Source organism: Aythya marila, assembly GCF_965140915.1.
Source record: "Aythya marila genome assembly, chromosome: Z".
NCBI classification, from domain to species: domain Eukaryota; kingdom Metazoa; phylum Chordata; class Aves; order Anseriformes; family Anatidae; genus Aythya; species Aythya marila.
The window spans coordinates 12,757,743-12,779,170 of NC_139080.1; the positions used below are offsets into that span (position 1 = coordinate 12,757,743).

General features: G+C 35.6%; 1 protein-coding gene across 2 annotated transcripts in view; it reads left to right on the forward strand.

Annotated features, from left to right (window-relative positions):
* SLC1A3 (solute carrier family 1 member 3) overlaps nucleotides 1–21,428 on the forward strand; it is a 64,879-nt gene that overhangs the window by 15,123 nt on the left and 28,328 nt on the right. For both annotated transcript variants that reach the window (XM_082784097.1, XM_082784096.1), the window contains one exon: nucleotides 8,253–8,390. In XM_082784097.1, the coding sequence (XP_082640223.1) occupies nucleotides 8,253–8,390 (138 nt within the window). The remainder of the gene's footprint in view (nucleotides 1–8,252; nucleotides 8,391–21,428) is intronic.

Here is a 21,428-nt window from a genome sequence, read left to right on the forward strand (position 1 = left end):
ATTTTTGTCTGCTTAAATTTTCTTACAGCACTCAGATGTTTTTATATCCTCAGATTTAGTACACAAAATATCCTCATATAGTCTGTATCTTATAAAGCAGTGATTTTACTTATTGCTTAGTTACATCAATTCTTCTGCACAGCTCCATACACCTCATTCACACCATATGCCTTCTGTCCACAAAATCCAAGGAAGAGATGCTATGTCTGCAGCTGAAAACAATGTGTGAGTTGCCCAGTCATAGCTATCAAGGTGTTTCAGAAGTTCAGGCCCCTAAAGTTAGTCATTAACAGGCAGACGATTAGAGTCTCCTAAGTTTGAGATGCAAACTCAGTGCCCTGCAAAACTATATTAACTTAGTTATAAATGCTTATAAAATACATGAAAATTACAAAATGCCTCTTGATCTCTGCAAATTGTACCCGCAGAGGTACAAGTTACAAGTCTGTTACAAATCTGGTGTGATTTTGGAAGGTAACAGCCCTCAATGAATGAAGGAGATCTTCAGGGTCAGGGTCAGGAGGCAAGCGCTGTTGACTCAATGGCTGCAGCACTGCCACTCTGCCTCCCCTTGGTACAGTTGGGAGCACCATGGCACACGTGTGATGCCTGAGGAAGGGTAGCACAGCAACTTCTCTTCTGATACAGGGAACAACTCTTTGACATCAGTGTAACTCTTACTCCAGTTTACATTTGTTTTTCTCCAGATATGTCTCTTTTTATAGCCTTAGAATTCTATCCAGAAGGAATCTGAGGCTTTTTGTCTGCTGTTTCTGATCTTTCACAGCTTAATTGAAGCAGGAGTTTCAGCTGAATCCCTTGATGTCTGGGAGTCTTAGAAAGCCCCAAGTTTCATGGGTGCATGCGCAGCAGACTCTGTAGGATGTAGGTAATGACCAGCCTGCCACCACCACTACATGCCACCCAGGACTCCCAGGGGTAGCCCACTTGTGTACAATAGTATAGTGCATCCTGACTCAAACAGGTTTGGTTCTGGTTTTGGTTTTGTTTGTTTTTATACACAGATAAACCAGGTAGTTCTTTTTTTTTTTTTTTTTCCCAGAAGAATTAAGTTAATATTTTGCTTCTAGAACTGTCCCACACCACAGTCTCATATCACAGGCTTCTGGGTTCCAAGCAGGTCTAGGATATTTGTCTCTCTCAAAGGACTTCTCCCCTGACTTCTGTCAGCATCTCTCTTCAGCAAAGGAAACAGAACTGTTTGTGTCCAAATTGACCCATAATCTGCTTCACTATATTGACCTGTGAGAGCTACTTTGAGCACAGCTCATGAACATCATGGCATTAAAAGTGCAGGAACACATCACAGGGATATTCAGCTATAGATGTGAGATTCTCTGATGGGCCTCTATCATTTGAGAGCTGTAGAGAAAAGTCAGCTAATTTATTAGGCCAATTCATACCAGGTCTTCTTCAGGTCTCAAAAAGAGCAGCAAGTGCTTGTTGAAAATAATTAGTCCTCAGAAAGAGAGAATTGAAGGAACTCCAAGATACCTATTATCCCCAATTCTGGATGGCTTGTGAGGAAGTGTAACTGATAAGGTTGCTTAAGGGTATGTTTTTGTGATCAATTAATCCAGTCTTACTCTGCCATAGGTTGCATACTTATAGCCCCAACTGTTTTTTGTTTGTTTGTTTGTTTGTTTGTTTTCTCCACTTTCAATTACACCAGCACTCCTGCCATCCAGCACAGCAGTAAACAAGTCCACAGAAGTAAACTGGCAGAAAACTGTCCCAGTAAAAATAGTTCCTCTCTAGTTCAGCTCCCAGATTAGATCATCTCAGTATTTGACAAGTACAAGTGCACTAAAGCAGTAAAAATTTGGATCAGTTTAACCTGTAGCAATTTGGTGCTCTCTACAACATAATCCCCCTCAGTTTGATGCCATATGTGCCCATCCTTACCTTTGCTTTTTTGCCCACCACAGGACTTCCAGGAGTAAACAGCCTGGAATTACCTCTCCTGAACCAAGGGGACTTTCCTATTTTGGGAACGAAGACTCACAGAGAGCTTTTTCAGTTATCCCACCAAATACACTTTATGTTAAAGAGCTTTAGAGAGATCTTACGCGTCTAGGATAAAAAAGGTTGAGGAAATGTAATAAGGCAGCACTGATGACTATACATGTATAATAAAAGATATAGTTCTCAAATGCTTAAGAGCAGTAACAGCTACAAACATAAACTGAATAAGTAACTAAAAGTAACCATCTAGCTACTAAACAACAGTTAGCATAATGAGCCAATCTTTAAGATAAAATTGGTAAAAATAACAACCCCACCACCACCACCACACACACAAAATAATAGTACTAAAGAAAAAATTGCTGCAGTATTTAAGTATCTAATATTTATGTTAGGCACCTAGCATTTTGGTTCATCAAAATGGCATCAAAAGGATGCCCACATAAGGAAAACCAGAAAGGAAGAAAGGATCAGGTAGTATAAAGGAGAGTAAGGGGAATAGGAAGCGAGGAGAAGGGTAAGTATAAACTTGTGAAAGCAAAAATAGATGAAGAGCTTATGAACTATTATTGTCGGCAACTTAAAGTATTTCTTATCATTTAGAGAGGTTATTTACCTGTTTGCCTCAAGTAAATACAGTTGAAACCTTATCTGAAAATGGCTGTTAGAAGAAAAGGTGTCAGAACAAAATGCTAAATTAAGCAGAAACAAATGACCCAAAGAACAAAAGCATTCATTCCAAGGCTCTGCAAGAACATAAGAATGAAATGGTTGTGCAGCTAACAAAAATATACAATGTCCCATTAAACTGGTAGGAGCCTGATTCTCTTACTGGCTGTAGCCCAACTTCTGTTATAGAACAAAATGTTATTTGCTCACTGGTTAGAAGATATTCAGAAAGATCGCTCTTAACAGTAGTTATTTTAGTGATCATTCTACCTAGTCTAAGGTAATCTTTCCCAATTATAATGAAACTTTTTATTTCTTGCTTGAAAAGAAAAAGTCTATATGCCCACTGTTAAAGAAAAGGATATTGACACAGATCTCATTTAGCAGTGTTTTGAGATTTACTGGTAAGAATCAGAAGATCTTATTTAAAGGGCAATTTTTACACTGTTAATATATCATCTAGTAATTTCCCCTTGAAAGATGTTTGAGTGATTTATGATCAATTAAAGAATAAAACTGCTAGATTTTGTACTTTCTGCATGAAAATATAGAGAGCATAGGCATTATAAAAATATACACACCAAATAATTTTATGGGTTTATTTCCTGTGTGTTTCTGATGCAAGAGAGAGGAAACACTGATAAGGATTCATTATAAAAATTCAGAATTCACTTATTTAACAGAATTGTTGCTATTGTTCACTTAAAATACCATGCCATTTCTTAGGAGCTTCCTTATTGCCTTGAAATAATCAGTTAGTTGAATCAGGGAAAAAACAAACAAACAAACAAACAAACAAAAAGCTGTCCTCCACTCTTTATTAAATTTTCATACCTAATTCATCTAAATAGGTTAAGGAGGAGGATAGAGACTTCCCTAAAGTTTTTAAGTAAGCATTTAGATCTGGGTAAAACCCAGTCTATCATCTTCTAGGAGTTATGGTTAATTTTTTTAACTGATGTGGTGTTTTAAACCCATGAGTGGGTGTACAACATTTATCTATTTCATCTATATAACACAAAGAATTGTGTGAAACAGTTTTCTACCTCTGTAAGACCAAGGTATTTTGTAATGTAGTTAAGAAACTTTTCACTTTTTCCTTGAAGTATTTTAAAGTTCATTTGTAAATGAACTTTAGGAAAAAAAAAAAAAAAAAAAAAAAAAAAAAAAAAAACAAGCAAACAAAAGGATTCTGTTAAGAAATCTACGCTTTCTTGCAGTGTGGATATGGTACACCATTGTTGTGGTTTAACCCAGCCAGCAGCTAAACACCACACAGCCGTTCACTCACCCTTCCCCCTCCCTCTCTGGGATGGGGGAGAGAAATGGGAAAGTGAAGCCTATGAGTTGACATAAAGACAGTTTATTAAGACAGGAAAATAATAATAGCAACAATAATAATAGCAATAATGATGATAATAGTACTATTAATAATAATGTGTACAAAATAAGTGATGCAGAATGTAATTGCTCGCCACCCGCTGACCGATGCCCAGCCTAACCCCGAGCAACCGCCCACCCCTCCCTGGTTAACCACCCCTATATATTGTTCAGCATGATGTCAGATGGTATGGAATACCCCTTTGGCCAATTTAGGTCAGCTGTCCTGCCTGGGTCTGTCCCCTCCAAGCTCCTGCTGCACCCCCAGCCTGCCCGCTGGCAGGACAGAGTGAGAAGCTGAAACGTCCTTGAGTTGGTGTAAGCACTGCTCTGCAACAATTAAAACACAGGCATGTTATCAGCACTCTTCTCATCCTAATCCAAAACATAGCACCCTACCAGCTACTAGGAAGAAAATTAACTCTGTCCTAACTGAAACCAGGACATATATCCACCCCTTATTCCATACCATTTATGTCATGCTCAGGTTACACTCTTTCTAATACATTCTAATTAGTCACCATTTTCATCTAGGGTATATAGCAATCATGGTATTGACAATGTACAGTATTATATAATAATTAACATGATACAATTCAACTCATGGGCTATTCTCACCCAGTATTAAATCCCCTTGAGGTACACACCAGACCTCCCCATTCTTTTGCATTACCCACCAAGTGCATCCAGGTCCCTGAGCAAAAGCAATCCCACGAATGGGTTTGCCTTTTCTTGAGGCAGGAGTAGCCCAGACTGTCTTACCCAACGCATTTCTTAAAGGAACTACAGGAACTTTATCCCCTTCTACAGTATGAAACAGGTTTGATTGGGCAGGTCCAGCTCGGCTGGCAGATCCCCTAGTATTGACTAACCAGATGGCCTTTGCCAAATGTGTATCCCAATTGTTGAATGTCCCAGCACCCATTGTTTTCAGTGTAATCTTTAATAGTCCACTGTATCGTTCGACTTTCCCAGAAGCTGGTGCATGATAGGGGATGTGATACACTCACAGGAGGAAAATTAACTCTGTCCTAACTAAAACCAGGACAACCATTTACCATTTGGGAAGTTAGGCTCTAATATCTTAGATTAGTTGTCCTTTTCTGTTATTGAGGGCAGACAGAAACCTGCACAACAGGTTGTGGGAGCATATTTCACACAAGGCTTTGTTTCATTACAATTTTCAGAATTAATCAGAAACTTGAAACTTTTACAGAGAAAGGCCAGCTCCAGTATTTACTCTTCTCAGTCTTGACTGTGGGGCTCGCTTATCAGTACAACACTAACCATGCACAGGCGTGGATGTTTGTTGAAATACTGTACAACTTCCAAAAGTTTAGTACCTCATACCATGTCTAATTTCCAAAATTCATGTTGATACTTTTCTTTGTGCCTGTCTTTAAATTATCATGTTATCATAAAGGTTTTAAACCTGTGAACGTTGGCCCTAAATTTAGAGCTATCTTATCAACTTCCACTTGTCTGTTTCAATCTTATATTTTTTTGTTAATAAAACTTTGACATGAGTTAATATCTAGTACCTAGATATTTAAACTGAGAACTGAAAAAGAAATTTATTCTTCATATTTTCTAAAATCAAGAGAGGATGGTAAAACCATGCTATTCTTCTTTCTTTAACAGACTAAAAACAAAAAATTCATTTCTTAAATTCCTTCTTCTGTACTCAAGATCACTATGTTAACACAATTTTCAGGCCTTTGAAGCAATAGTAATTATATTTTACAGGTAGGGAAACTGAGTCAGGGGAAGTTGTTTTGGCTTCACATAGATCAATGCTAAGATTAAGGCTAAAGAATTAGTAACCATCAGATGTCAGCCCAGGTCACCAGGGCACATTCCTTCCATGTAGTAGAATTTTTTTCTAGTAAACTGCAGTGGTGGGCAATACTGTAATAATGCACAAAACATATTAGGACAAAAAAAAAAAAAAAAAGCTCAACAGATTTGCATGGTGCTTCAGGAACTCACTCTCACTACCAACAGTATTCAATGAAACGGCCATCTGCTTGGGCCCTGATTCTTTCTTAACACACTTTGTACAGCTTGGACAGTAGAGGACCAGATAATAAAGCCCTTACAGTATAGCATAAGGACTAGTTCTTATAGCAGCCTTAGAAGCCCTCACTAACTTCACAGAGGCTTTGTACTGGTGCAGAGATTAATCCATGTGGAACTAATTGCAGGACTGCAGCCTAAGTAAGAGACTGGTCTATCTCTATTTGCTTGTTATCCAGTTGTCAAAATGTACTGCTCATTAAGTGCAGAAACAAAGGGTCCAGATGAATTCTTTATATCTGAGAAATGTGTTTTCCATATAAAAAGAAAATAAGCAGTAACACTGCAGTGGAATTTAAAATATTACTGAAAATAAAGGAACATTAATGCAGGTTTTCTGAGACCCTTTCTCTATGTGGTTTGTGATCTACTTTTACTTTAAAAATAATCTATGCAAAATGCACTTTAACTACCTGAGTCCATGGAATATGAATGAGGCTAAAATAAATACTTTCCACTACCATACCTCTCTTCTGTAGTGTGAACTCCATGATTTGTTCCAGTTGTACTCTAATCACTTTTCCTCCATCCTGTAATATTGGAGTTTTCTGTCCTACTTTTTTCTGGACTCTTCCAACCTAAACAATCTGCTAAATCCCTAGCAGCATGATCAGACAGACAGGGGTCACTAATATGAGGGTTTTATCACCAGCAGATGGTAATGAGCTGGTGTAGAGGAGGCATAACTGTATATTTTACCTTGCAAAATTTTGACACAAATATATTATCTACTGTATAGATTTATAGATTTACAAATCAAAAATCCTGTTTAAAAAAAAAAAAAAAAAAAAAAAAAAACAACAAAAAGCATGAAGTGATAAGAACTGGACCTAGTCAATGTTATTGCACCATCAGCTCTAGAAGTGAACCTGAGTGCTCTACTGCCTATCATCACTGAGGATGCAGTTCCATTAAAAGTTTTAGGACACCTGAGTTTACTTGGCTGCCAAAAAGGGCAGTCACACTTTTTCAAGGCACATTTCTACCTATTCCTTTGTGGAGCTACCAAATCTTGTGCAGCCATGCGAACAAGTCACCTCAGTGATTTGACCTGGCTGAAAATTAACCCAGTAAAATAAATTATTTCTGCAACAGTAACAATTCTCTGATCCAACTTTCTATACAGGGGCAATTAGCATAAATGACAGTGCTAGACATTGGGCAAGAAGTCAGGAGTGCAAAAGACAGATAGTTGAATTTCACTACCTTTATCGTTAAGGAGTGCTCAAGATACAGCTATGTGTTGCTCAGCTGGATATAGAAGACCTACATCATATAGGCACCAAACTACTTACTGCTCAGCACATTGTAATGAGTAGTGTTAATTAAGCAAATAATGAAGTAAGAAAATAAGGCAATTCATGCCAGGTGAGGAAGTCCCAGCTGAGAAGTGTGAGTTGCCACACATCAGCCTGCCTATGGCTTCCATTTTTAAATATCTGTCAAGTACCATTTATCTGTTCCTAGCAAGATAAATGGATTTAGGCACTCCCTCACCCCACAGCCTCAGGCATTGAAACCCACCACTTAATTATCCAGCAAGACCTTGTAACACCCATTAAATGCTTCTTTGCATGTACTTGTGTGTCTGAAGGTAGGCATGTGTAAAGCCTACTTATATCCTGGTGCTGTTTTGCTGGGTAAAGACCTAACCACAAGGGGATTCTCAGCTAAGTCTCTCCTGGTTATCTCATCCAATCTGAAGCATGTCTACAGGATCAGGCCCAAAGAGAAAACAGGCATGAACAAGACTTCTGAGAGTTGGTGACTAGTATACATATGCATTTCATATATGATTACACTCAAAATCTCAGAAGTCAAAGCACTCTGCTGCAGTCGTAGAGACTGTTTCCCTTTCATTAACACTCAAAATGTACCTTTTACACAAATCCTGATTTTATAAAATTGAAATGCAATCAACCTTCTGGATCTGTTACAGTGAAAAATAATTCATTGGCTTCAGTAGGACTACTCATATAAGTAGCTGATATTTGGGAGACCAAATCAGGAGTGCAATCCAGAGCATAGTAAAAAATGCATATTGCAATCAGGTATGTCAACTAACTAATATATACATATACTTGTTTAGATGTTACTACTACTATAAAATAACGTTATGACTATCTTTTCTCTCTCTCCAGGTGTAATTCTTGGATTTTCTCTCCGTTCATACAAGATGAGCTATCGGGAAGTCAAGTACTTTTCCTTTCCAGGAGAACTACTCATGAGAATGCTGCAAATGCTGGTCTTGCCACTAATTGTGTCCAGCTTAGTCACAGGTAAGCAAAAAAAAATTATTCTGAAGTTTTCTTTTAATTACATTGATAAACATGTACACAGTGAATAACAAAACAACAGAAAATAATATTCCAAGTGCTAGAACAGAAGCATTAAGAATTACAGGGAAGGAAGGAGGGAAGGAAGGAAACACTGTTTCTGTTGTTAATTTCATGTGATCATTTATGTCTTGCCATTCCACCTAAGTTTCATGAAAGACCTCTCTTTTATGGATATTCAGGATGTAACTGTGATGTGTTTATCCTATTAATTATCTGAAGAAAAAAAAAAAAAAAAAAAAAAAAAGAAAGTAAATACTTTACACTATCAGCAAATTAGTGGTACATCTTGGAGAAACTAATCATAGCATTTGCTGTGTTGTTCTAGGGCCTAAACACCCAACATATTACCTCATTGCCTCTGGATCCTCTGAAAATTAAGCCTTACTCTATTCCACTGATTTTCAAACATTTTAATATTAGGATCTCCTGTAAAATACAAATGAGTCCAGACCCTAATTTCAAGGACACTTAAGACTACGTACATATATAAACTGTTAATCTAACAGCAGAAAACTAGGGTATTCGGAGTTGTAAAATTGTTTGCCTTCACATACTTCAAGGAGAAGGAAAAGCTTGCTTCTGTATACACGTATTATATGAATACTGAAACTAGATAAATTTATGAATCTTGTAGTAGAAACAATAACAGGTTTTATTCCCAACCAGTGTATAATTCTGTTGCCCATTATTTCTCATATCTCCTTACTGTCTTCTCGCCCCTTTCACCTCCAAAAAACTCCCCAAGCTGGCTAGGCATTGATAGAAGAACTGTTGAAAATAGAAAGGAAGAGACATTTACCTTTCTTCAGTGTCAGCTGAGATTCCTGCTGCTACTCCTGCTGCTCCATTTTGTAGGATGAGTTATTGCAGCAGAAATTACCTGCTCAGTTCCTTCTAAACCTACATCTATAATGTTTCCCTGAAAGAGCTGCAGAGAAGGAGAAGAAGAAGAAGAAGAAGAAGAAGAAGAAGAAGAAGAAGAAGAAGAAGAAGAAGAAGAAAAAAAAAAAAAAACAAAAAAAAACAAACAAAAAAAAAAAAAAAAACAGGAAGTTTGGTAGATCAACCTATATAAGGACTTGAGTTCACTTACTTTCCTTACTTTCAAAATTCTAAGTAGAAACCCTTTGTTCAGGTATAGATCTCCAGATCCAGAGTCACAGGTGTCACAAGGATGTGGCCTTGCAATAAAAAACATACCAAATATCAAAATACCAAAACAATGAGTTTCTAGCTAATTCTAGTCTGGAAAGAATCTTCCATCCGTGTATTGAAACAATACCCTTCTTTCTGACTTTTGTTTTGTTTTCTTTTGTTTTTGGTAACATTCTTTTACATTACTATATCAAGATTTCTGGCAAAGAGAATGTCATCTACCTGTAAGATTTGTCTTATTATACAGTTGCTTCACAGTGTTTCCCTTGTGGAGTCTATTATTCTTAGAATTTCCCTTTGAAGTACAGACACTTACTATCAGGGTGAATAACAAGAGTTTAAATTTCCTTAGTCAGGAAGGGAATTATCACAGAAAACTCAAAGCAATTTCCAAATGAAGCATTTGATTCTTAAAAAATAAATAAAATAATAATAATAGTTAATAAATCATAAATACAACAATACCACATCCTTCTTTATTGGATAAAATTTCACTCTTTTTTTGCTAAAAACTTTAGAAAAATTATTTTCTACACTGAGTGACACCTTATTTAGCACATTATTTATAACCATTACAGCTATACTACTGTACAATTTCATAGACACTATCAAGGTATTTGTTTCACACATTACAGGTTAATTCATTGGATAAAAGTCTTATCCTTCTTAAATCAGTTTTAAGACCACTCTGTGGTGAATCCATGAGCCAAGTCTCTTATTTCCTGTATTTTGTTTGGCAAAGCCATAACCATAAGATTCCTCCAGGGTCTTACATGCTGATAATGTAATTATTTCTTCCCACTGCAAATTATCTGAATAAATATTTTTACTGTTTGTAGACATGACAATATCTCCCAGAGATGATGTTCTGGGTTTCCATTTGCATTCATGTAAGCGTGTGCAATATAACAGGTATCAGAACATATGATGTCTGAAGTATTAGAAATAGGCTTGACATTCATTTGCAAACTCTTTGAAAGGCAAATAAATTAGAATAAAAATGAAGCAATAGTTATCGAAGGTATGGGTTGTTACATTAGAGACAGATAAATGGATTAAGTGAGGAGCCTTGTTCTTCAGGTAAACAGTTCTGACAGTCTCATTCACAGTCTCTCACAAGGTAAACATGGTGAAGTCAATGGTTAAGTCAGCTCTGACACATTTCTCTAAAGACCATTTTGGTGCTTTCACTAAAGAAAAGTTTCAGAATCCCATTTAGTTTTAATTCACATTTGACTTGTGACTTACCACTGTTGCATGTGGCTCAAGCAGGTATACAGTTTTCTCCATGAGATTCTATCTTTTGACGTTTATGTTACCAGGCATGTACTAACATCTGCTTGGGAGAAAATTGAGGTTATTTGCATACCTTTCACCATCTTTTATTGTTTATAGGAAAATGAGATTATATTAATATCTGTATTCTTCATCTTCTGTGGTTTAGGCACAAATCCTATGCATATTCTATGCTGGTCTTTACAGTCTTACAAATGTGAGAACTCCTAAGTCAGCATTCCCAATCAGTGTTTCTTACAAAGCCTAGGGCAAAGTTAAGGCATAGTATATGGGAGTCAACAAAAATAAACAACGACATAGAGAATATTCCCATTTTGGGTTATTTTACAAATAAGTCTGGACTGAATTCTTGTACAAACACAAGGCTGACAGTTTTGTTCCACTTCTGTTTTGAATTTGCTGCATTTATAGGAGTTCAGAATATTTTATACTTTCTTATTTTATTATAACTCGAAGCATTTGACATAAACGATTTACTTGACATAATTATTTTAAAATATACATTGTTCCTAATAATTTTATAAAAGAAATGTATGTGCATATGCTAACAATTCAACTCATCATGAAAAAGGCAAAGGCTGCAAGATTTACATTACAAAGACTATATGTTAACATTTTTTTTGAGCTGTTTACAGCAAGAACATCATGCCATTAAAATTCCAGCTCTAATAAGTGGCCCACAAGTTTTGTCTGCATGCTTCATTTAGGCAGAAAGTTTATGAAAATTACTAATGACCAGTCATTAAAAAGCGTAGTTAGATCATAATGTATATAAAAAGAATAAAACTAAAGAAGATTTCTAAGACTTATTTGTAAACATTTTGCACAATTATTATCACAGTTCAGTTTAACAGACATGCTCCATCTCTCCCCAAAATTTTGGAAGCTTGGACCACTACTTTTAATGAAAATAAACTAAGATTAAATCCAGTGCATTTCTTTCAGGTACCTTTGTTAGTCCAGCAAAGCATGAAAGCCCAGTCAATCTGCACATCAGTCAAACACAGTAAGAAAACAGCCCTGGAATATTTTCTATCTTAAATCAAGCTCAAAGAAAAGGAATGTGAAAATAATGAAACAGAGTGGTCTACTGACTGCCAAAAATGATATATCTGGTCAGCAATAGAATCAAGCAAAGATTGTGATCATGAGTACCAATGAAACACACTGTGCAGTAGGTGATAATGTTTGCCTGAAGTGTTAATGGGAGCAATGCTGATAAATGAAGTTCAATCACAGACCAGGATTTTGTGTGCACAAAAAAATAAGACTGTGAATTACCTTATACAAATGCAGGCTGTATAGTAAAACATACAATGTGTTTTACTATATATGTCAAGGATCAGTGTGGAAAAATTACCTCAAAGATTAAAACAATCTGTAGTTCATAGTATGTCTTCTTTGATATTAATTTCCCATTCTAATTCCAATTATGACATGATCCTCTTCCATGGATTCTGGAAGATACAGAAACTTCTCAGTCTTTGATGTAGCCTTTCAATGTCAGACTGCAAAACCGACAACTGCAGGAGACACAACTGACTTTCCTTTCCCAAAGCCAGAGGCATCACACTTTTTGTCCCCAGACTTTTTCAACATGTGCATAGTATTTACCCCTACACAAACTACAGAAGAAGTTTATAAAGTACAGAGAGCTGGAATTTCCATGTGTGGTTTGTTACTGTCCTGTTAACTAACCACAGATGTAAGTAGGATGCCCCTGATTTCAGCTATCAATGTTGTGCAACAAATGGTGAAAATGCTAAAAGCAAGTAGCAAGGAACATGGTCTATCACTTCAGCAAAATAAAAGCAAAGGCACGTGGAGTGCCTCAAGTAAAAAATTGAAACACAAGCAGAGACCATCATTAATGCTAAATTGTTTGAAAATACCTATAATGAAGCAAAGATAATATTCAACGAAATAACTGAATGAGAAATAGTTTCTAAGCCACTCCCTTATGTAGCTCAGGAAAAATGCAGCATCTGGATATGAACACAGATTCAACTGGTGAAAAGCCCAGTTTTGCTCAAAGCAACTTAGGGATATAAAATGTGGAAAATTAATGCTGTGACGTTGTGTAACCTTGGGCAAATCATGTTACTTTTTTGTATCTGTACTTTCTTTCTCTTTTCAGATGTAGTGCTGGCAAAGGTGTGTGTTGGTTTCTTTTATTTAGTTATTTATTTATATCTACTGCATAGCAGAGATGACTATACGCTGAAAATTTTAATTGAGACAGGTACATTAAGTTTTCGTGGCTCAGCAGACACAAAGTGTATAGCTATTGTATTTATATCACTGTGGAGATGGAAATAAACTTGAGCATATAATTACAGCAAGAATGTTATGGGGCCACCACTGAGCCAGTTGCTACAGAAAAGCTACACCTAATGTTACACCTAATGTTCAGCTAGTTATGATGATATCACCAAAAAACAGATATGCATTAATTGACTATTTGTTTTAGTAGATCCATCTGTTTAACAAGAATGTATTTGCCATGATGTTAAATATAATTTCTCCTGAAGATAGCATATGATGTGATGGACCTAAACTAAGTTGTATGACAGTGAACTGTAATACAATAGCACAGCCTTCCACATCCATATAGAAGCTGTATCAAGTATCCATAAAGACATAATTCTAGAAAAGACTATAGTCCCAACTTATTAAATTTAAGAAATGATGTTTTATATCTGCCTTTCCAATATATGAGACAGTACCCATCAAGTGTAACTGGATACAAATACCATTAAATATCATCCTTTCTCCAGTAAATTATAAGCATTTCTCATTTTGACATTTGTAATGTCCCTTATTAACACTTTAAATCAGTAGCAGTGAACATAAAGTGCCAGAATTTTGAATTTGTTTTTTTTTTTTTCCTAACCTCCCACATCAGAGAACAAAAAATAATAGGAAGGTTTCATAAAGAGGCCTCTGCATCAACTCTTCAAGGAACAGGCTGGGAATCCAACCTGTGTCTAGTTTTGTAGAAGCAGAAGCCACACTGCATAAAGTCTCCAAGTAGTTCCAGTGTTCTCCTGTCTTCTCACTGACAAGTCTGTTGTGGGAAAAAATATTATCACTTACAAGGTCCCAGGTGCTTTTTGTTTTCACCCAGAAATGTTTCAACAGATGGGAAATGTCTTCCTGATTTCCGTATGTATAAACATGTACATAATCCTTATGTCTGTTCTACTGAGTCTTAGCACAGCACTAGCAGGATTCCAGAGAGGGAACAAATACTTTGGAGTCAGCAATATTCTTTTCCCAGGAAGAAAAAGGAATTCCCTTTAATTCATACCACCAGAACAGACCTATAAACACCTTGGGCACCCACAGTAACGCTGGAAGCCTAAAATATTACAAAAATCAGTCTTACTTTTCCATGTTTCAGCTTAAGAAATATATTACTGATTCAGTTCATATAATACATACATGACAATTGAAAAACAATTAGGCCCTGTCTGTTAAATTTAGCTGGTTACCAGAGCAATAAATCCACGTCCAAATTCTAAAAATTGCAATTTTTCCAACATTTACAAAATTCACTGATTTTGTATGTCCTCACAAAATTATTTTAGAAATAAGAACAATCAAAACCTATCAATGGGAAATTTTATACTGATCTTAGTTGAGTCTAGTTGGGACAGAACAGAACTGACAGATTGTCTTTGAATAAAGCACCTTCTGGATTACCAATGTATTTGAGTTGCCTGTAGATATGTAGTAGTAAACTTGCTAAGAGAAACCAATCAATGAACATCCTAAGAACTTGTTGTTTTTTTCTTATACCTTTCTTTTAATACAAAATATTTTATTAAACAAATAACATATTTTCAGGCAATTTTTCCATCTTCCCACTCCCCCGTATTATATAAGCATGTCATTGCCATGAAAAATGAATTGTATGGAAGATTTAATTTTATTTACTTTTAAATTTCATGCACACATCAGTTTATGCATTCATATGTATATTTACATATGCAGTTTGCATAACTGGATGACAAATACTTTTTCCACAAATAAAGGGAAACTCACACTTTGATTTGTGTGTCTCCAGAAAGAGACACACATGTTCACCATGGATGAAAATATGGCCATGCAGGTTAATAAGTTTCTGAAAATACTTAATCTTGTAAATAGGATCAATCAATTGCAGGAATAAAAATAAATAAATAAATAAGAAGAAATATCAGTACTAGTATAGATCCAAGTTCTACAATTTCATCTTGAAGTGTATGGTAGATTAGGGCCAACAGCACCTACAAATCTACAAGCACTTTGCTAGAGAAGTAATTTTTACACTATGTTCATAAAAGTAGAAGGAAGAAGGATGACACTTTATGCACATTTTACTACTCTACCACTACTGCAAACACCAGATCTTTAGTACTTGTACTACTGTTTAAACCAAATGTCTATCAAGTTTGATATATAACCTCTAATAATCATTATTTAGACAAGTACTAAAAGATGAAAACATTGGAACCCTCCTATACACAGTTTTTAAAGGGATGTTGGCAGGATACATTTAATAATTATGTCATGTAATTCTAATACAATTTGGACAAACGCTTTTAGAAGTTAAAAAATGAGTCTAACAGGGCAGCTGCATTTTGAAATATCATTAAGAAAATAAAAAGGTAGACTGGAACCTATTCAGCACCTAGAAGTATCATCTTTCAAGATGTTGGAATTCAATTTGACTATGAGTTCCTCAAGGTTTCCCCATATGTTTCCTCAAAACATATTTCCTCAACATGTTTCTACATAAAAATTGTTCCAGCAAGAAATGAACTAAACCCAGTTGTAGGTCAGAAAGCGTTCTGCTAACCATTAATGGTAGAAAATAATAATGATTGACATGTTATATGTATTTGTAAAGTAAAAAAAAAAAAAAAAAATCTTTGGATAGAGCTTCTTACTCAGCAAATCCTATACACCTTAATTTACATATATGCAAACACTGAAAGCAAGGAGCTACAGAAGGAAAAAGAATCATAAAATGAACACTTAAAATGATAATCTCACTTCTAAACACTTTTGCAATAGGAAATATCCAGAATTTCTCCTCACAAGATTTTCAGAGAACAATCCCAAGTGAACTCAGATACCACTCAAAATTAGAACTCAGTGAAATGAATTTACTGCATAAAATGACAGTGTATAAAATAAAATCTGTTTATACCTAAAAAGTGGAAAGTAAGCAGTAACATAGTTTTGGAAGTCTTATTCTCTAAAAAACAGTAATACAGAAACAGCAAGGGTTATTCATGAAGAAGTCAGTTATACCTAAAGAAAGTAAAATTCAAAATACTCTCTAAAGTCATTTAAGTTTGCATACAGATCTTAATAAAAGACTGATTTAAATTTCACCACAAAATATAGCTTTTCTCAGAGAACCACTACTTTTAGTCTTTTCACAACTAAATGACCTGTTTCACAGGTCACTACACACTGTTATTCAATTTGTGTTCTCCATAGGTTTCCAATTTAGCTGTTAACTCCCACCAACAAAGGCTTTGTTTTGATTTTTTATGTAAATACATTACATCAAGACTTTCCTTGCTGACAGGAAGTCACTGGCAGGGAAAAAATAAAAATAAAATAAAATAAAATAAAATAAAATAAAATAAAATAAAATAAAATAAAATAAAATAAAATAAAATAAAATAAAATAAAATAAAATAAAATAAAATAAAATAAAATAAAATAAAATAAAAACCACTAGGAAGAGCTTGTAACAACACTTCTTGCTTGAGCACTAATGGAACATTGTAAACCCACACTGTCTCTTTACTAATAATTGCATATCTCTCCATTTATTTCCTGTTCCTATCAAATGCAAGAGGACTTAAAGTATCTTAGAGACAACTTATAACAATTTCTTAATTATTTTCAAATTATTTTAATGCAAATACATTTGAATTGATTACAAAAACAACATACATGAAAAGTAAAAACCACAAAAATATCATGAAACATAAAATTAGCTACGCTAGACTGTAAGTGGAAAAGACTTGGGTTTGCATTTTGTACAATTTTTAGTACAAAATACAAAAAACATGTCTCCTCAGCAGTTCAGGAATTAGGACACTGAGAGCAAGCATTTTATTCAGGGTATTGAAGACTGAAACTGTAAAGAATTATGTTTTCAATAGTGAATGACTGTGATAAAATGACAGATGATTTAGAATGGTGCCAAGTGCAAAGTAATACACCTGGGAAAGGCAACCATACTACAGCTATAATATGCCTAATCATTAGCTCTCAATTGGTCATTAGTACAGAGGAAAGCATTCTCAGATTTGCTATGAACAGTACAGAGAAGGTGACAAGGCTTACTAGTTGTAAGGCGTTGCAGTGACATGCAAAGAGGGATTAAACAGACTACAGCATTTCAGCTTGGAAAAGGTACAACTGGTGTGGAACATTGCCATAAAAGTCTACACAACTCATGAATCATTTGTAGAAGCTTAGATGGAGCAGTACTATTATATCTCATAATGATTTTTCATAATAATTTTTCATAATAAAGGAAACACGGGGTGTCCAATGAAAATAATCAGGGAGCACATTTATAATAAAAGAAGTACTTTTTTTTCACACAGCACACAACTAAATTGTGCTGCATGTTGGTACAAGCCATAGGTTAATAGTTTCAAAATGAAACTGGAGAGTTCACAGATACAGCCACCATTGACTATTAAGCTTGCGGCTTTTGCTTTTCTACTGCTTTCACATCTTTACCTGTAGCTGGAATGCCATGGTCTGCATCCCTAGTTCTCATGCATGAGTGCAACTCCATCATAGTTGATTCTTTGTCAGTTTGTCTTTGATATAACACAGGCAGCACAAAGATAATTGCCATAACCACTCGTGTAGAACAGAAACATCTAAACAACCAAGAACATTCCCTCAATCAAGAATGTTCCTGAGGGTGCATTCTGGGGACACCAGGACTACTGGGAGTACTTGCTCACCAGCAGGAGTAATGCACATCATCCTTTCATCAACATTATAAAATCTGACAGACACAAATTACTTCCTGCATTAGCTGCACAGATTGCTGCAGAAGGGCCATCTGCAGACCAAACCCTATGTGTATAAGCAGAAGGTTGTCAGCTCTCGAAAACAGGAGACTCTAATGCTCTCCTTAGGTACTCTACCATTGTTTTCACCCTCAATTATTCTTTTTCCGTGTTTTGATAATGGGCAATTGTTGGCCTTTAATGTATTATTCCAGTTTAATTGGGAAATTAAATGTAATGACTGGATCTGCTATATGCTGCCCTTTAGCTATATATCTGGATTAAAGAGTTCTCTAAAACAGGTTCAACTTTGTCATCATTACTGGGGGCAGACATATTAAACACCTGTCTCTGGACAGTGCTGCTGAGTGCCCCACCTGAGCAATTGATAATGAGGAATGCCATTGCACACCACAGAAACTACAAGACTCAAGCCTGGGGTCTGAGTTCCATTGAAATATTTGATTGTCTGGAAAAGGAGGAAGACTGCTCAGCTAGCAGTTTGTCATTCATCGCCATTCACTGGTGAGGGAAGTTGAGGAGGAGAAAACAGATAGTGAGGACAGAAATTTCTAGCTGGGGAAAGATTTGTTGAGACTAGAGATATAACAATCATCAATGTCTGGGATTTGAGCTGCATGTTACAGTCACAAAGCAAATCCTGCATCCACTATAATTCTTTTTAACCAGGTGCCTCTACTAGTGCATATTTCTTCTTTATTTTTTCTTCCTAGTTATTTCTGAATATATTTTGTATCCTCTGGTTCAGACCTTGAGAAATGAATGCAACAAAAGGTAAATAGTGCCATCATATATGCAGTGAAGACTCTCTCAGAAGATATCATTGCAATTTAAGAGCTTGCCTGGTTGCTAGGAATTGCTTTCCAGTTGTGTCACAGTTACTTTTAATAGCTGATAGCTTTCTACAGATACATGACATAGGGTATGGTATCTTTTCCTTATTTGTCTGTTGCAAAGTTGTCTCTAAATTAGTGCCTGAGGCAGCCATGAACACAGTAAAATGTATGCTGAAACATGGAATCTCTTTACAGAATTGACAGCCTGTTTTAATTGTGTGGAAAATCTCTTGATGTGGACTTTTTCAGGTTCACACGAGTCTAATCTAGTTTTCTTCGTGTAAGTAAGTCCAGGGTGATGTTATATTGCTGAAGATTGATGCAGAATTTACACAGCAACCCACCAGCTCCAGAAATCACTACTTGGTTTGGTTTGGTCTGGTTTTGGTGATCATTTATTCTAGGAAGTTTAATTTTGTCTACGTCTGGGCATACTCTGTCACTTCTATGTACTGCCTCAGATATTTTACTTGGGCCACCCTGATGACTTTTTCCCCCATTTACACAAAGCCTTTTTCCTTTTACTCTCTTTAGAACTTGATCTCCATAGGTCTGACTGAGCACAGTTGTCACTGATACATAACATACCACAGCAAAGTCAATTACATTGACTTTGTCAAATACACAGTCAAATACACTTAAAAGCCCCATGTGTCTGTCCCTGGAAGGTAGCAAGTACCATCAAAGTTCCAGAAATAGCGAGAAAGAAATTTCTACAGGTCAATGATTGTTCTCAAGGCTGGCTTTTCTTGTGTGGCCTCTTTCAGAACTTCTCAGGTCAACAGTGGTGGTGTGTTTAGTTTTTCTCATCTTGACACAGAGTAAATTACTGCAAAGCATGGCACTGCCATCTGAAAGAGGGACATGTGCAATCTGTGCAAACACAGATTCCTCAGACATTTGCACAGTTAGAAGAACAGGGCAGTTTAGTGCATCACAAACTCAATTCCTGCTATTGTGAGCACATCTTGCAAAATGTCAAGAAAAACCGCTGGAACAGTTAGCTCTTAACTTTTGTCTCCTCAGTTCATCAGATACAATTGTCCCATGTACCTCTATAGGTTTTTTCTTGAAAGGACTTCTTTCTCTGAAGGAGTTTTACCAATGATCGTCTACAAAGAGAAGTAAATTATGATACAGAACTACTTGTGGAAAAAAAAAATAATCTCATTATTTATGGGGCAATACCATATAAGAAGTTAAAAGATCACATTCTTTCCAGTTTTACATAATTGAATAACAATTCAGTTCTAATACCTAATATGAAATATGGAAATAAAGAAAACATTGGAGTGATCTACTCTCCTGCCATCAGAAGTGTTCAGATCTTAATGATATTCTTAAAGACTCATCCTCTCTGAATGTCAAATATCTAAGTATATTTTTATTCTTTGGATGTGAATAAAAACTCAACAGCAGACTATACCCTGAAAACCTGTGAGTCAGACAAGAAGTACGTATTCTACAAAATGTTGATTTTTAAGTTATTCCAATATTTAGAGAGCTTGACATGTAATTCTTGAGTAGTTAGAGCTGTCAATTCTAGTATTATCCTTTAAACAGTATTCTTTATTCATGGAAGAGTTTGAAGGGCCTCATGAAGTTGCCTTAAGCATGTTTTCAGGAGCAGGTTTTTAATGGTAACGTACTTAAAGATAATTCAATTTTTTTTCAGATAATTACACCTTTCCACCTTAGGCAATTATGCCACTAGCTCTTTACTGGTGGTCAATAAGAAAAAGAAAAGTACAACATAGTAGTAGAAGTATAATATTTGCACTAGAATTAACATGCTGATACTGTTTCCTCCCTCCATAAACAGCTCAGTCTACTTGTATGCAAACCTAAATACTTACTCTATTCTAACGTTTCACCACCCACTTCTAACTTAGATTTGAATATTTGATAAAATCAGAGATTCTCCAGTGAATGTATTTCCTTTTCAGAGCTAGTGAAAAAATAAGTTTTGGTCAAGGGTTCACCTAATGAATGGCTGTTTCATTAATGAATACATTCTTGCACTGAAAATCAGCTTTGTCTAGTATTTACAATTGCAGTAACTTAACTCCCCAGACCCTGAAAACAAAGCTAGAGAACATTAGCTTACTAAGCCTGCTAATGTCTATCTCACAGCTAATGAAGCTGTGCAAAGGACCTGCAACCACAGAGAAAATAAAGCTTTCAAATTCAAGATGTTTGATGTCCAATGTTTAATAGATCATTAAAAAGTAAATAAGCTTCTTCTCTGTTCTGCTAACATCACAGTCCAAAAATAACAGTAACCTAAAAAACAAAACAAAACCTAAAAAAATCTTCTCTTTCATCTGTTCAGTTTTAAAGCATTTGCTATTTTCTTTGGTACCTCATACCTCTCACAGAAATTCACATCCTAAGTCCTACTTGTAAACAGATGATGCATAGATGGCTCTGTATATCATTTGAATCACAGAAGCCAAAAAAAATTTTTTTCAGCCACACTTAGCACCTAAATATCTCAGAAAATAATTGAATAATATTATTAAAAAGTACTGATTGCTACTGTCAGGCATTCCAAAGGAAGACTTAACTTCTTCCTACTGCCTCCTACAAGTCTGTAAGGTGGGGAAAGACAAAGCAAAAAATGTACTACT